This window comes from Neoarius graeffei, chromosome 19 (assembly GCF_027579695.1).
Source record: "Neoarius graeffei isolate fNeoGra1 chromosome 19, fNeoGra1.pri, whole genome shotgun sequence".
NCBI lineage: Eukaryota > Metazoa > Chordata > Actinopteri > Siluriformes > Ariidae > Neoarius > Neoarius graeffei.
Genome location: NC_083587.1, coordinates 16053000 through 16069253, shown reverse-complemented (window position 1 = coordinate 16069253; position 16254 = coordinate 16053000). Strand labels below are relative to the sequence as shown.

Sequence of the window (16254 nt, the reverse complement as noted above, 5' to 3'; positions counted from 1 at the left end):
AACCTGGACAAAAACAAACAAGTTATAATCGTACATTATAAGGCGTCATGAAACATTTATCGTCACCAAGGGCTCAAAAGAAAAAAAAAGTGTGAATATCCATCACACGTCAACTTTTTTTTTTTTTGTAACTTGATTGTGAATTTCTTGAGTCAGGTCTGGAGCGGATAATCATCAGGACGCGCCTGTCGGTCCGGCCGCGGCTCGATTGGATTGGCCGGGGTGCTGGAGGCACTGAAAGCGCTTTGATGAGGCTCTCGTCTCCCTTTTTGGAGTCGCGGAGAAGAAAAATCAGTGAAAAGGCTGAATGGCTGGGAGGCCCCACTCTCGTACCCCGTCCCCTGTTAACCCCCCTTCCCTGTAGGCGCGCTGTAATTCCCCCGCGTCTCTTTTACTCTCATCCAATTAGTTCAGTGTATTAAGCGGTTTATCATCTCATAGCCCGCCATTGAAGGAAACAAGGGGAGCACTTTGCAACGGGAGCGGCTTTTCCTTTTGACACCCACGGCTACTTACATATTCTGCCGTGCAATGAATAATAGCAAGAGAATGGAGCACTAATTCCCTCATCAAAGGAAACCTTGTCCTACTACTATTTCTGGTCCGAAAGGCGGGCAATAAAGCTTAGCAACACACACACACACACACACACTCTTATTAGCTTAGCGTGCAAAATGAATGCAAAGCCGTGCGGCCATTGAGAGAGCCGCAGTATGAAAACAGCCTCCGTTGGCACGATAACCGCTTTCAGCGGAATGCATCACTGGAACCAAAGCCAAGGCACTGATGACTTAACCTTATAAAGTGCGCAAAAAGATCATTTCTTTTAAACAGCACTAACTCGCTACTCAAGCCATGTAAAGTATTTATTATTATTATTATTGCGACACACAGCAGATGTGACACAATAAAGATAGAAATTAACTTTTCCAGCCACACAGGCCTCCACATCAACGCTGTCCAGGTCTCACACACTCAAGACTAAACCTGGGCCAGAAAGCCACTCTGAAAGTGTACTCTCTGAGGTCGATGCCATTAGTGGCTGTCGTTTAAAGTGATTTCTCAAGCACGGTACTTATGGAAATTGGCATTTGCAATGATGAAATGGTGTAAGGTGAAAAAAAGAAAAAAAAAATTGTTCACCTGTTATTATAAACATAGAACAAGCGCCATTTTTTAAACACATGCAGAAGAACTGACTCCAAGATTCCCACCCTTCCTTCCCATGTGTCCCCCCCCATATAAAATCTGGGTATTTTAAAACAGTAAACTTGTTCTTAAATCACTTTATTAGCTTGCAGTATAAAAACATTTAACGGAGACGTGATCAGACATTTACTTAGATCAACAAGAACATAGGGGATTTGGGGAGAAGGGAGTATAAAACCTCAAACTCAAGTGTAAATAGAGGTAATGTCCAAAACCAGCATCCAATCGGTCGCAGCTCCTCAAATCACCAGGCTGAGTCTGTATCATTGGCTAATTGCTATACGCTGTCAAGGACCAGTGGTGGTGGAGAGAAGTTATTACCCCTGATTGTTCCCTCGTTGTGTGTGGCGGAACGAAGAGGAAGAGAGGAGGGGGGTTTGTGTTGAGTGTGCTGGTGTTTTTATGGGTCTTTAGGCTCTCTTCATGTCCATTTTACCAGTGAATTGGGATCGATTAAAGACTAGGACACGGGGCTAAATGGACATGATGAAAGATGCTGAGTGACAAGTAGCCAATCAAGGAAGCTCTGGACAAGCGTCGGTGGCAATCATCACAACCACCAGCAATACAGGTGAAATAAGGTAAGCACTACAGATTGTCCAAAGGGAGGGAAAAAAAAAAAAAAAAATCACAGACATCACGTGTATGAAAACTAATCCTGGTTAGAAACATCATCAGCCCAAGCGCCATCTGAAAGACGCTGCGCTAATAATTACTTTAACGATGTAAAGGCCTGGAACAGTTTGGCGAGGTTGACCTCGGAGTAGCTGCTGGACGCCAGGACATTATCCACCACCATCTTCAGCCTCTTATACAAGTCCTTCTCTTTTTCATAGGCTTTCTTGAATTTATCTGCGGACAGAGCAGAGAACAGATTACAGCATCAATAAAAACGAGAAAGTGCATCTAGGTAAAAGGGGAAAACATGATGTGATGTGCATTAGCGAGGCTGCACAGCTCTGTGTTCATACTAACGAGCAATGTTTTTCGATGTACGTGCGCAACACCACTCATATCTGAAAGGATTTAAAAAAAAAAAAATTTTTTTTTTTCAAATTAAATTATGTTAGCAAAGCAATCCAAACTCTAATGATTCCCTGGACGAATCTTATAAAAGCGTGTGATCGGACATTTCTTCAGTTTCGCGCACTCAACTTTTTTTCCTACCTGCAGTTAGCTCCTGCAAAAAAAGGAAGAACAACTCCTAACTGTCGTCTCATCTTCTCCGGTCATTTACAACCTCTTATTAAAATGTGTACAGAGACATTATGAAGAAAAATAAAAGGTTGGAAGGAGGTAGAAAAGATCGTTGGTGCTTTTGGTGAGTATGTAGCTACATTCAAGACCAGAGAAGTCCACGGCGCTTCTGGACAGTTAACATAAGGCTTAGTTTTTGCACAGTAAAAGTTTTAAATGGCCTTTGTGGAAGTAACTCTGTATTGGAGAGATTGACAAAGGTTTGCCAAAGTAATCCTGAACCCATGTGGTTCTATCAGCTATAGATGAACGATGGTTCTTGGTGCAGCGTTGTCTCAGGGATCGGAGATCACAGGTGGTGTTCAGATTAGGCTTGTGCCCTTGAACTTTACGCACCAAAATCCCTCCAGATTCCATGAATCGTTTAATGATGTCATGCACTGTAGAGGGTGAAATATCCAAACCCCTTGGTCTCTTTCTTTGAGGAACATGGCTTTTAAGCTCGTCAATAATTTTCTCACACATCTGTTGACAAACTGGAGATCCTCGGCCCGTTTTTGCTCCTCAAAGTCTAAGCCTTTCCTGGACATCGATTTTGTACCAAATCATGAATACAAATGACCTGTCAACATCACATCATTATTTAATTGTTTTACCTCATTGCTAGCCCTAAACTGCGCCCATCCCAACTTTTTTGGAATGTGTTGCGGACCTGGAACGCAGGAATGGATGTATATTCGCAAATGAAATGAAGTCGACCAACAAAACATGAAATATCTTTGGCTCATTCTGCCTGCAATGAAATACAAGTCAAAGTAAAATTAGAAAAATCACTGCTTTCTTTTTATTTATTCGTTTGGGCTGGTATATAATTGCATTTTCAGGGATGCAAACGGCACGCCTTTTGGCGGATGCCGCCTTTTTCACGGCTGAATCGTGCAGATCCGATTTTTTTTTTTGGGGGGGGCGTTGGAGTGTCTGATTATAATTTCATCAAAGTAAATTCTGTATATAAGCAAATGCCGTTACAGTCCATGAAACAGGAAGTATGAGAAGAAAACAGTAAATCAGATAAAGTTAAAAAAAAAAAAGAAAACAGTAAATCAGAAAGCTGCGCACTTTTGCGCAGCTTTCGCGCAAACGTGTGCAGCTTTCTGATTTACTGGTTTCTTCTCATACTTATACTTCCTATGTTTCATGGACTGTAACGGCATTTGCTTATTTATTTTAGTAATTTTAATACAGAATTTACTTTGAAATTATAATCAGACACTCCAACGCCCCCCCCCCCAAAAAAAATCGGATCTGCGCGATTCAGCCGTGAAAAAGGCGGCATCCGCCAAAAGGCGCGCCGTTTGCATCCCTGATTTTAGAGTAAACGGTTTAAAGTTAGAAAATGCATACAAAAATATGTATGAAACCAGTGGCCTGAGACTGTACAGTTTAGTACCCTTTTTCTGAGAGTGTATGGTTAATAACTGTCTTAATGCAGTTCCTATACAGTACTGTATACGGGCATGTAAGCACAAAAACAACCCGACCAACAGCCAATATTGTTCTGAGAACACCAACAGTAATTTACTAAATAGACGTCCCAAGCAGTTTCATTTAGAAATTCATATTTCTGAAAAACAAAATCTGAACAAAGCAAAAACGCGAAGATAATCATCAGAGAGCATGTGAAAAGAGGAATCCATAGGCAGCGTGAGAGAAAGAGACGAAGAGAGAGGCGAAACAGCTTCGGTTATAATATCGAACTCTGCTCTCGGACAGAAGACTGGAGAGGTTTATCAAGTATCATTTCAAACACAAGTCCCTGAGAATCGATAATGCTGCAGTAATCCAGTGCAGGGCGGTGGTTTGAGGGCCTAGGTGTCTGCAAAAGTCTGGAGGCTAAATAGAGCACACTGCCAGGGAGCAGGGAGGTCAGGCAATTGGGTTGATATCCTGGGTCATTTATCCCGACGGGAGGGCCTTCAATGACAGAGCGGAGATGATGGAGAAGCCACTGGCAGCCTTGCAGTTCTGAACTGGAATTACCGACTGAGTCGAAGGATTTAACCAAAGTCTTTTGTAAAGCTGAAACTTTCCACAGATTCAAAGGATATGCAAGCTTTTAAGAACACGCATACGTAAAAGAACCTCAGCGCATGAAGCTGCAGTTGGTCCTCCAGCCAAAGAGGGGCAGTATGGCATTACAGAGATGTCAAAAAGTCACTATTGCTGTGAAATATAGGCAGGACACGATCCATTCAAGCTCAAATGTTTGGATTTTAAATCACAGGTCACTTTTAGAAGCAAGTGCAGAACAAATATGGGCTAGAACAGTGGAAAAATCCAGATAAAAAACAGACACGGGAACCTGAGATACCACACACACTTCCATTATCTATCACACACATCTTACCAAATGTGTGTCTGTGTGTGAGAGAGAGCGAGAGACTTGCACAAGAACCAGAGTGAGGGGGAGAATACTATTCACCTGGGGGGGGGGGGGGGGGGGGGGGGGGGGAGACGACAGAGAGGAAAGATGATGATGCATGATCAAGCGAAAGCAATCATGTCATCATTTTTTTTGAAAGGTGGGAGAAAATAATTCTTTTTGTCCCCCCTCTCCTCTGTCGTCTTCTCCACTACCTCCTCTTCTTCATTCTTCCCCCAATCATTGTATGGTGAATGGATAGAAAAGAGCAACTTAAAAGCCACAAAGGTTGTCACAGACCTCGCTTCCCCCCCTTAGGCCCGGCAGGGGTCGTATTTAAAATAAATAACATTTGGAGAGGGGGGAAAAAAGGGAGGAGATGAGGAGAGGTGAAGCTAGAGTAGAGAGAGAAGAGGTAAAAGGAAGAAGGGAAAGTGTAGAAGATAAAGCGATAGAGAAACTGAGAAAGCGCGGGGGGGTAGAGGGACAGGTAGGGAGGGAGACGAAGCTCGCTTGTGAGAGAGAGAGAGAGAGAGAGAGAGAGAGAGTGTGAGTGAGTGTGTATCAGCTTCCATGCGCTCTAACTAGGTGTAAATACAATAACAAGCATGTAATTAAGTGAGCATGATGAAGTTAATGGAGATCATACATTCCATTTGGGCTGCTTATGAATATTCTATTAGATGTTATCAGGCAGCTGGAATAGCTGTTAATTTAATCATCACTGCGAGCAGGGAAAAGTTCTTTGTGCGAGTGTAATTGCACAGAATGAATAATTGATTTGACAATCGCACCCGCAGATTTGCAGCAGCTCGAGGCTGGCAGAGTGCGGGGGAGGCGGGGCGGTGAGGCCGAGAGCTCGGCGCCCTGAAAAGGTTGCAGAGGAGATAGCCTGCAAATTGAGCATTAGCTGCACACTGATAAAGGACAATTTTTATTTTATCAATGCGGCAAAATTACATTACGGCACGAGCATAATCACACTGCCCACACTTAAGAGACAAGGGAACGAGAGCGAGGCAGAGATGATGTGCGTGTCTGAGAATGTGTGTGCGTATGCATGCGGGGGGGGGGACACAGACAGAGAGAGAGAGAGAGAGACGTTAAAAAGGATGACTAAAAGTATAAATTGGAAATAAATTGCTCTTCATGAAAAGAATGGAATCAGAGTTCAACATGATTTGGAAGTCATTGATATGGGATATCTAATAATCCAAAAAAGAAAAAAAAGAAAAGAAAAAAAGAACACACTTTATTATGGAAGAACTCCTGCCGTGTGTGAAATTGCCTCCACATTTACCTCGCCTGCTGCAATCAGTCAGAGGACTGTGGTCTACATGTAGATCAGATTCTGCATCTGAAATGTCTCTCTCCCACACACACACCAAAAAGCACCTCATTTACTCTGTGGACACACAATACATGCATTCCTGTTCAATCCCAACTGCGAGCTCTGACGAAGTCAGCGAGTGGATCCTTCCAGAGGTCTGAGTCTGGAGCCCAATCAGGGACCTGGACAGCGCTCCTGGATGCTAATGCGCAACATGCTAACGTGATGAATGGCGCAATTTACCATGATTTGTCCATACATGGTTTGCAGTCGAAGAGACGATCAGATCGGGTCGTTTGAATCAAACGTGTGAAGAGGAAAATGGGTTTGGCGAAAGAGGGAAAGAAAAGGCTGGAAGAAATGGATAATCTCACACTTACTTTGTTCTGATTGATCTCTAAGCAGTACAGATCGACCATGAATGGTTTTTGGGCTAAAATTGGGGGGGGGGGGGGGGGGGGGCACGACCGATCAGTTCAGTTTCTCAAGAAAAGCAGATCAGGTAGAGAGAAATAACCCGGTGCTCTTTCTCCCAGTTCTCATCCTCAGTGTCATGAAAATGATACTGCTTAAAAAAAAAAAACAACACTTCCTGTAAAATAATAAAAGTCGTTACTATTTGCAGCTGACGGTCAACTCCAGGTCCAGAATGAGACGATTAAAAATAAATAAATAAAATATCAATCCCTCACTTGGTCAACATCAAGTCAGTTTACAATTTCATCAGCGTAAATGAGACAAATGTCTGTTGAAATTGCAGGATCAGATGCTCCTGCATTACTACACAGTGTTTTGGGCTACTTCATGCATACATCATATTATATACACACACTACTAATTAATAGCCGCCCCTTGTTAAGAATTGGCAGGAAGTTTAAAGTCAGGTCAATTGGGAAAAGAACAACAACTTTATTCATCACATGCTTGTGAAATTCATCTCTGCATTTAACCCATCTGAAGCAGTGAACACACACACACACACGAGCAACAGGGATGAGAATGGGACATTTAAAAAAAAAAAAAAAAACTCTGAAGTGGGGGGCGTCGTGGCTCAGGTGGCTAAGGCGCCATACCATAAATCCGGGGACCTGGGTTCGATTCCGACCTGAGGTCATTTCCCGATCCCTCCCCGTCTCTCTCTCCCGCTCATTTCCTGTCCTGTCTCTACACTGTCCTATCCAATAAAGGTGAAAAAAGCCCCAAAAAATATCTTTAAAAAAAACCCCTCTGAAATGTCTGCCAAGGGCAGACATAACGCACACAAAGCGTGCATGGGGGGGTTTCAAAGGGGGGGTGCGCCTTGAATGTTTTCAAATTCAATGATGGTTTAAAACATTTATAAACTTTAAGATAACAAATATATATCGTGAGCGATAATGGAGGTAACCATAACGATATATTAGATTCCTCCTGACTCTATCTTTGACAACTTAAGTAAAGGGTACCTTTGTGCTTTTTTGTTTTGATGTGCTTCTGGATGTTTCTAGCTCCTCTGTTTCCATAATTGATCATATCTGAGCACAGAATCTTTCCTGCCACGTCCACTTTTCGGATATGTTCCGTCAGGCACGTCGTCACAGTTTGTGTCCCTATCTGCACGGTAACGCTACTATCAAGCCACGCCCATCGGAAACAGTTCTTTATCCCGTTTGATTTATCGATTTCCCTGGCAGAGCCCCGGTGGGGGCCCAGGGGGTGGGAGCTAATGATTTTTGGCTTTTTTTTTTTATACCCCAAAACCATTAATTTTATCAGCAAAAAGTTGCAATGTATTTGGAAATAAATTCCCCTTCTTGGTGGACTCCCAGGTGAAAATGATTAATATGGTACAAGAGACTTGTTTTTAATCAGTTCACATTTGATGATTTCAAAAAAAAAAAAAAAAAATCAATGCACCTTTTAATATAAACGAGCTCTACAGTATTATATTTCTGCATTTTAGCTATTCATGTCTTTGAACACTCTAATCCTTTACAATGAAGTGCAAACCAGAAAAAAGTTCTATCCTATAATTCTCTTAAGCTTTCTTCTGATGTTATCATGGTAGCAGGAGGTCTTGCATATTAAGCAGGCAACATTCAACATCACTTATCACTTCCCTTTCAACTGCTGTGTGTACTAACTCGGTTTTATCTGGACAGGATGTTGTGTAATGTAATACAGATACCATATGGTCAATCTGAAGATCAAGATGGTGATTTTGAGTTAAAGAACAGGCATGTACAATGGGCATTACATATTGGAAATTTTTTTTTAAATAAAAAACTAAGTTCATCTCGGCCTAAAAAATGTGGGCAGACGCTCCCGTGCGGCACATACCAGCAATTCCCCCCATGAAATGAGCAATAAGTAGGAGAGTTATACATGCTATCATACCTAAAATTTTATCAGAAATATAGATATGATACTATGATTCTCCCCAACATGCTACATTAGATAAGCTAACCCCATTTATAAAAAGATACACACTTGTATATGACGTGTATTTGATATATATATATATATATATATATATGTGATATATATGATCAGGGGCGCCGCTAGGGGGGGGAAGTTAGGATGATTCTAAGGGCCTGGCACTGACAGGGGGGGCCTGTGAGGGATATTATTTTAATAGTATTGCCTTGTGTAAGTTTTTGAAATAAAATATTTCATTTCATCTGTTAAAATATGCAAATTATACATGGTTATGATTTGCGATCACATTTTTCTTGAATTATTTATGATATGTCATTTCACCCCTCCACCCTTTTTACTAATGGTACAGTCTGATTCTGGGCGCGGGACACGTGAAATGTGTAGCTCCGTGTATGCGCAGAGCTATTAGTGCAGCTTAGATCAGCTGTCAGTTTCTCTATGTGCGCAACAGAGGTGTATATTCTAGAAGTTGCTAAGCAGGAGCAGGTGTGATAAATTATGAAGTCCGGATATCACACTGTGTGTCGCATCTCATTATCTGTAGCCGCTTTATCCTGTTCTACAGGGTCGCGGGCGAGCTGGAGCCTATCCCAGCTGACTACGGGCGAAAGGCGGGGTACACCCTGGACAAGTCGCCAGGTCATCACAGGGCTGACACATAGACACAGACAACCATTCACACTCACATTCACACCTACGCTCAATTTAGAGTCACCAGTTAACCTAACCTGCATGTCTTTGGACTGTGGGGGAAACCAGAGCACCTGGAGGAAACCCACGCGGACACGGGGAGAACATGCAAACTCCGCACAGAAAGGCCCTCGCCGGCCACTGGGCTCGAACCCGGACCTTCTTGCTGTGAGGCGACAGCGCTAACCACTACACCACCGTGCCGCCCTCACACTGTGTGTGAAAAAAAAAAAAAAAAAAATCACCTTTTTTCATAGGTATCTTTATTGTATAATTAAGTCTAGATGTTTTGCCATTGTTCATGTGTGGATTTGTTGATATTGTTAAGTATTTAACTTTAATATTTTGCACATTAGCTGTGTTTTCTAATAAATGTGTGATGCCTAAAAGAAACCAAAAACACTTAGTGGATTTCTTGCAGTGCACTATGGAATTGTATCAAAAAACTCGTGTAGTTATTCGTCAAGGCGTACATTTGATCACATACAATAAGTCAATAAATGGAGGAAACAAAGGAATACATTTTGTAATCCTGATTATTGATGATGTTTGCTGGAGGGCTCTGGAGTCTCCATAATGTGCATACAGAATGTTATAAATCCATACTGATACAGTGATGCATGCAATTTCTCTCAACACAAACATTTGGATTGAATGAACTCCATAGGCTACTGAGTGGCCTAATAATAGTTGCTCATAAAAGAAAAAAATATATCTTCCATATATATCATGGAATTTTCATTTTTAAGGCAACAGTCTATTCAGTCTAATTCTGACAGTTCTGCATTTAAAATGTTCATAGACCAAATAATTGTATCACCTAAACTTGCTAGGTAGCTGATCACATGCATAGTAAAGTAGAAGTGCCAGCCAAAAACAGACTTCAAATTCAGTTGCTTGAGCTTGAAAATTTTACCGGGGGGGCCCTAAATTGTAATCTTTCACAGGGCCCAAGATTTCTAGCGGCGCCCCTGTATATGATGTATATTCATACATTGTCAGTAAGTTTGGTCTTTTCATGCCAGCCTGTTGTAGACCTAAATATAATGCACATGAAATGACACTCCTCACCTCAACATGTCCTTTACAATCATTTAAGCCACCATGGGCAATGCTGAAACCACTGCTGCAAACAGTACATGGTGCGAAACTGTCATTATTTTTTATCCTTATTAGACAGGGAGATTCTTGTGTGTAAATCTGAGGTGAAGTGGGTTTTGTATTTTGGGGCGCGCGCTTGCTTTCTGCCATGCCGATCCTGTAGGCTGCACTGACTCAACTGAAAACGTCGGTCCTCGAGAAAAGAGATAAAAGCCCGCCCACACTGAAAGCTGATTGGCTTATTTTGCTGAGTAACCCAATCAGGATGCTCTTTGTCTAGCATGCTCTACATGAACAGGCACACGCGCAGTCTCTCTCGCACTTCGTCATATGCGCACATTCTAAGATGCGTGAGGCAGACAATGTTGCGCGTGCACGCTCTTGTTCGCTTGAGATTCCGGGAGATATGGAGACTCAGGATGTCTGCGTTATAAGGTGACCACAGATCTTTAACCATACACACACACCCCGAAATTTTCTCAACGGATTTACAAGTTTCACAAAAATGACATTTTCAGCAGGAAAAACTCGGAATTCTGTGGATCCGCGGAAAATTCTCATCCCTGGAGCAATGAGCACACACACACATACCCAGAGCAGTGGGCAGCCATGCTAACAGCGCCTGGGGAGCCGTTGGGAGTTAGGCGCCTCGCTCAAGGGCATCCCGTATTAACTTAACCGCATGTCTTTAGACTGTGGGGGAAAGCGGAGCACCCGGAGGAAACCCACGCTGACACGGAGAAAGGACATGCAAACTCCACACAGAAAGGCCCCCGCCGACCTCGAACCCAGAACCTTCTTGCTGTGAGGTGACCGTGCCGCCCAATCACTGAAGTGTGAACTCACAGTTTCATCATCAAACTGCTGAAATGGTTTGTGGCCCGTGCTGCTGGTGCTGAGAGTGACACATGGCTGCAATTCAGGTCAGAAAGGGGAAAAAAGAAGAAAAAAAAAAAAAAGAAAAAGAAACAGCCAATCGGTCAATCAGACCCGAGACTCCATCAGCTGTTAACTTTAATGTCTCTGAACTCCTTTGACTGACCAAGCAGGCACATTTACGCAGCTCTATTGTTCACGTTGTGGCTAGAGTCCAAAGTAGGATCGCCTCGCTCACCTCTGGCCCCCGTGTCCAGCATCTGCCCCCACCCCCCGAAACTGCCCCCACTCCCTCCCGGCACTGTACGGCTGGAGTTATCTAAAGCGCCACAATAACAGCTCAGCAGACAGAATAGCACCAAGATTGGTTTTGCTATTGTGCCGTCGCGCTGGCATAATGCCCACTTTAAAAGCAATTCCTCACTCATCAGAGACAGACAGAAAATCTGCGACGATACGACACTAAACGTCGCAGGGTGGTGTGTGTGTGTGTCGGGGGGGTTGGCATGAATTCAGTAAAATTACAATTGTGGCTGCGTGTGTGTGTGTGTGTGTGTGTGTGTGTGTGTGGTGTTTTTGTGTTGCAAAAAGGGGCAGCTGAAAGTTTCTAGAACTATACTTTATTCCATCATTCCCACTATGCTGGAGCCTTTTTCTTGGCCCGGAGCTCGACCTCATGCTTCTTCTCTTTTGTGGAGTAAATGGACTGAAGTAAAGGATACATCACTGCTGACTGCAGAGCAGAATCAACTATAGGCCTCAAAGAAGAAGTCTTCACTCACCAGCTCTTTGCAGGGGGAGGCGTTTTTAAACCAAAAATAAAAAAATAAAAAATAAAAAAAAGCCCCACACAAAGGGGGTCCCATCAAACCCCTGACATGGGGGGGGAATAATGGAGCACTAAAAGCACAGACTGTGAACAAAAACCTAGAATAAAATACTAAGGCTACACGGTAGTCATAACTTGAAGTATTATTTTTTTCCTTTGTTTATGCTTTACAGATGCAGACAAATGAATGAAGAAAAAAAATCATCATAAATCATCTTCCTGATACCGATCACATGGCAAATGACGGCTGCCGAATCAATTCCTCATAATTGCCACGAGTCAATACAGCAAAGACCCACCTAAGGTCTAAACCAACACCTGGATCAGGTAAAGACAGTGGCTGTGATACAGCCCTGTAATTTCTCCCCAATCCCAGTAAGTCTCCAATACACTAAACGCACAGTATTACAGTACGGCCTTAGAGAAGCAGCCATGTCAGCATGGGGTGAATTTGGAACAATATTTACATCCAATCTCAACTGCAAAGAAATCAGATGTAGTGGAATAATCACAGGAAAAAAAGAATGCAGAATTAGAGGCAAGGCCAAGCACAGAGACAGGTCAGAACTCTGAAGATTGGCCACAATCACCCCGGAGAAACAACTGTAGGGAAAAGTAGAGAAATAAAAAATTCCAGAGAGAAGCAAAGTCTATAATCATGTTAGCCCCCACCCTCAAACTCCCTCCTCTCCACAGCTACTTGGCTTGCTTCAGGTTCTGAGTGGTCATCTATTGATTACACATTATATTTATCTACGCCTATCGCTCTCGCTCCGGACCTCATCGGCACACGGGGAAAGAAATAAATAAATTTACAAGCCCGTTCCAAGTGGTCCTTTTTAATCAAGTGACATCAATCACTGAGGCTGGTGGATAAGTAGAGTAAGCTGTGGTTCGGGCTCGCCCGCGGTCACGTCGAAGCCAGATCCTGCACAGGGCCTCCGGAAATATATGCTCCATGTCCCATTATTTATGAAGGCCTATCCTTTTGCCTTCTCGCCAATTACTCGCCCTATCATTTTCCAAAATCTAAAAACTGTTTTCAATCAACACAGCCAACGCTATTACTGAGTGCCTGCCGGTCCTGAGAGGAGGCTTTTCTCCCTCTCACGCTCCCTCAAACTGATTGGACCGCTTTGCATTCCTCACCGCTCCGTGATTGAATCCCTCGCCTGCATTAAGGCTGTCGACTTGAGAAGCTGCACATCCTTAAACCCCCCCCCCTTTTCTTTTCCACACCAACCCCTTGACCGCCTCCAGACTGTGAGCATCAGATCGTCCGTGTATAATTTTTATATAAAACTGTGTCTCGTATATATCTGATACATACTGAATATATCTGATACATACATACTTTCTTCATATCAGCATACTCGAAGGCCAACACTAGCTTACCCGCAAGTTGGCGCTCTTAACACGGCGGTACAGTCACCTTCCAGCCGGTGTAGCGTTCATCAGGAGTGTTAGCAAAGACCAACGCTAGCTTACCTACAACTCGGTGCTGTTAGCACGGCAGTGAAGTCACCTTCCAGCCGCTGTAGCGTTCATAAGTAGTGTTAGCGAATGCTAATAAATCAATGCTATTGAGAGCAAGTCGTACAGGCTAACGACTGAGAAACTAAGATTTCTGCCTCCAGACTCTTCTTCCACGCGTGGTCACCACAGCATTTTTTACACTCATACTCAAGTATTTATTTCCCTGTGTAATTTATTTAGTTACTTTTAAAATCAACATCGACAGCTACACACAACGGAGCGACCCGGCAGCCAAAATTCTCTCAAAATCTTCCGTTTTTCTGACGCAACCCTGGCGACCATGTTTGTTTACACTCGCCAGCGCGGAAGTTTTACATCTCCGATGTGTCTCTTTTCCAGTTTTTCAATGTCCGTTGGTACGTTTTTCTCTTGTAAATATGCGTGAAGAATACATACTGAAGTTTTGGGAGCCTTTCGGGTGTCCAGCGCGTCTTCGGTTTATTTATTTAGTGCTCAATTATAGCATAGCTAATCCTAGCAGTAGCACTGGATTAGCTTCGTCTTTTCTCTTTCCCGGCGGACAAAGAAATGGTTCTGCCATGCGCAGTTTTGTCACTGGATATTCGGATGAGCTCAAATGCGTGACGTCGTGTTGTCTTGACAACGTGCGATATTGTAACAACATTGCACGCTTATTCTCCATTGGGTAGAGTGGCGCAACACGCGTAGGATAAGCAATATAACAACAACAACAACAGTGCATGCTATAGAACCAAATGAATGAAACCAGCTAGAAGGGAATACATGTTTTTATTCGATGGAAAAAGTGTCTTGCATGTATAATAATTCCCGATATTTCACCCCGATGACGTCAGTCCCAGTGTTTTCCCGCTGACGAGATGCACGCTGTCAAAATGGCGAACCGGTTCAAAATTAAAATTCTTCTGATTAACTTGCGTTTTTTTTTTTTTTTGGTGGCTGTGTTTATATGACAAAGAACATTATATGGTGGTGCGAAGATATGAAGTGTTGAAAAATACATCCCTTGTTCACTTTGCTCATTCGCGAAATACGCATTCACCACTTGAAGATAAACTTCGTGCCTTCACGCGACTGTCTAATATCCGCCCTCCCCATATTATTATATATAATGTTTGCATGTGCATCCGTCATGTGTTTGCTTCTAGTGCGAGTTAAAAATGGCTAATGTAGCTCTGCCATGTTTAGCGCGCAGTGATGTTTCTTACTTTTCTCGTCTCCCTGCAGGACTTTGGTGGTGGCGTGTTCCCAGTCAAAGATGAACCTGTAGAAGCTCAGCTGGTTGTAGAGTGCCTTCTCGGAATACTGCAATGAAGAAGGGGGGGGGGGGGGGGGGGGGGGGGAGAACCCCAAAACACATCATTTAGGTTTATAAAGTGAACAGACTGCATCACTTGATGCAACAAAAGGAGGAGAGGAAAGGAAATGAACTGAAAAACAAGCCACTGTGTTTTAAACGCCATGTTACCAATACGATAATGGGTGAGCGCAAATTCACTCACAAACCCTCTTCAAACTGTTTAGTGACGCTGTGGTGGTCGATTATTCAATCGCTCATTCACATTGAAAAAGAAAAAGAAAAAAAACCCCCCAAAACAATTAACCATAATCACATGGATGTTTACCTCACGTCGGTTTAGCACTGTTCCCCCCCCATCTCACTGGGGGAAAACGCAAGGCTGGAGCATAATGAGATTGGTGCAATTCAATCAGGGGAAGCTGGAGAATCACCTGTGTTAATTACAGCTGGAGAGACAGGTAGTGTTTGTCATATATTCTCCACTGTCATAGACAGAGGCAAACACAGTCGCTCAGGCGAGCCCTGAGTTTAGAGTCATATAACCTGCCAAATCTGTCTGATTGGCCAAAAACCAGGCACCCTCGTCGCTCTCTCCCCACTGCAGAAGTACCACAAAAGCAGGAAACAATTTGTTTGGTTTGTAAATGTGGCTGTAATTACCGTCGGCCATGTGCCTGCCTGCCTGCCAGAAGCGCTCAGGTCGGGAGAGAGAGAGAGAGAGAGAGAGAGAGATGAGAAGAGAAAGAGGGCTCTGAAATTACCTCGAAAATTACCTACTTCATAATAGTTTGTTTTGATAAGGCATTGTGTGTGGAGCTGATGAACAACGGTGGCTGTCAATTTGATTAGCCATTATACTTTTATGTTAATTGCCATTATTGGGTCGCCGTCTCTACAAGTCACCATAGAAGCTACGCAATGCACAAGCGAGGGCGAGAGAGAGAGAGAATGCCATGGAGGGAATTTAGTGAGGGCCTCTCTTCAGCTTTTAATTGCCCTCCACAGCTTCCGATGAGGCCAGCAGCTGTTGACCCATAATGCACTAGCTGGTCAACAAGTGTGCCTGTCGATTCAGCAATGCGGCCGTAATGGAGGCCTTGTAGCCAGCACCAGGACGGCAAACACCGTTTCTACTGAATAAACACGTGCCTGTGTGCATTTCCTGTGAAACTGTGGAGACTGTATAAGATTAATATAGCTATAAACACACACACACACACGACAGGGTCAGCACGAACTCCACCGCTCCTCTCGCACCTCCGACAGGTGTCAAAAAGGCGTGGCGAGCGTCTCATCAACCGTTATTCAATTTAGAATTTAGTCACCCCGCCACGTACATACCACTCTCACGCTCACTTTCCTCTTGC

General features: G+C 43.4%; 1 protein-coding gene across 4 annotated transcripts in view; it reads right to left on the bottom strand.

The window, feature by feature from the left end:
* Positions 1 to 1271: 1271 nt before the first annotated feature.
* pola1 (polymerase (DNA directed), alpha 1) overlaps positions 1272 to 16254 on the bottom strand; it is a 107024-nt gene continuing 92041 nt past the window's right edge. For all 4 annotated transcript variants that reach the window (XM_060899737.1, XM_060899738.1, XM_060899739.1 and 1 more), the window contains 2 exons: positions 14796 to 14892; positions 1272 to 2061 (listed from right to left, as the gene is read on the bottom strand). In XM_060899737.1, the coding sequence (XP_060755720.1) occupies positions 1922 to 2061; positions 14796 to 14892 (237 nt within the window). In that variant the 3' untranslated portion in view covers positions 1272 to 1921. The remainder of the gene's footprint in view (positions 2062 to 14795; positions 14893 to 16254) is intronic.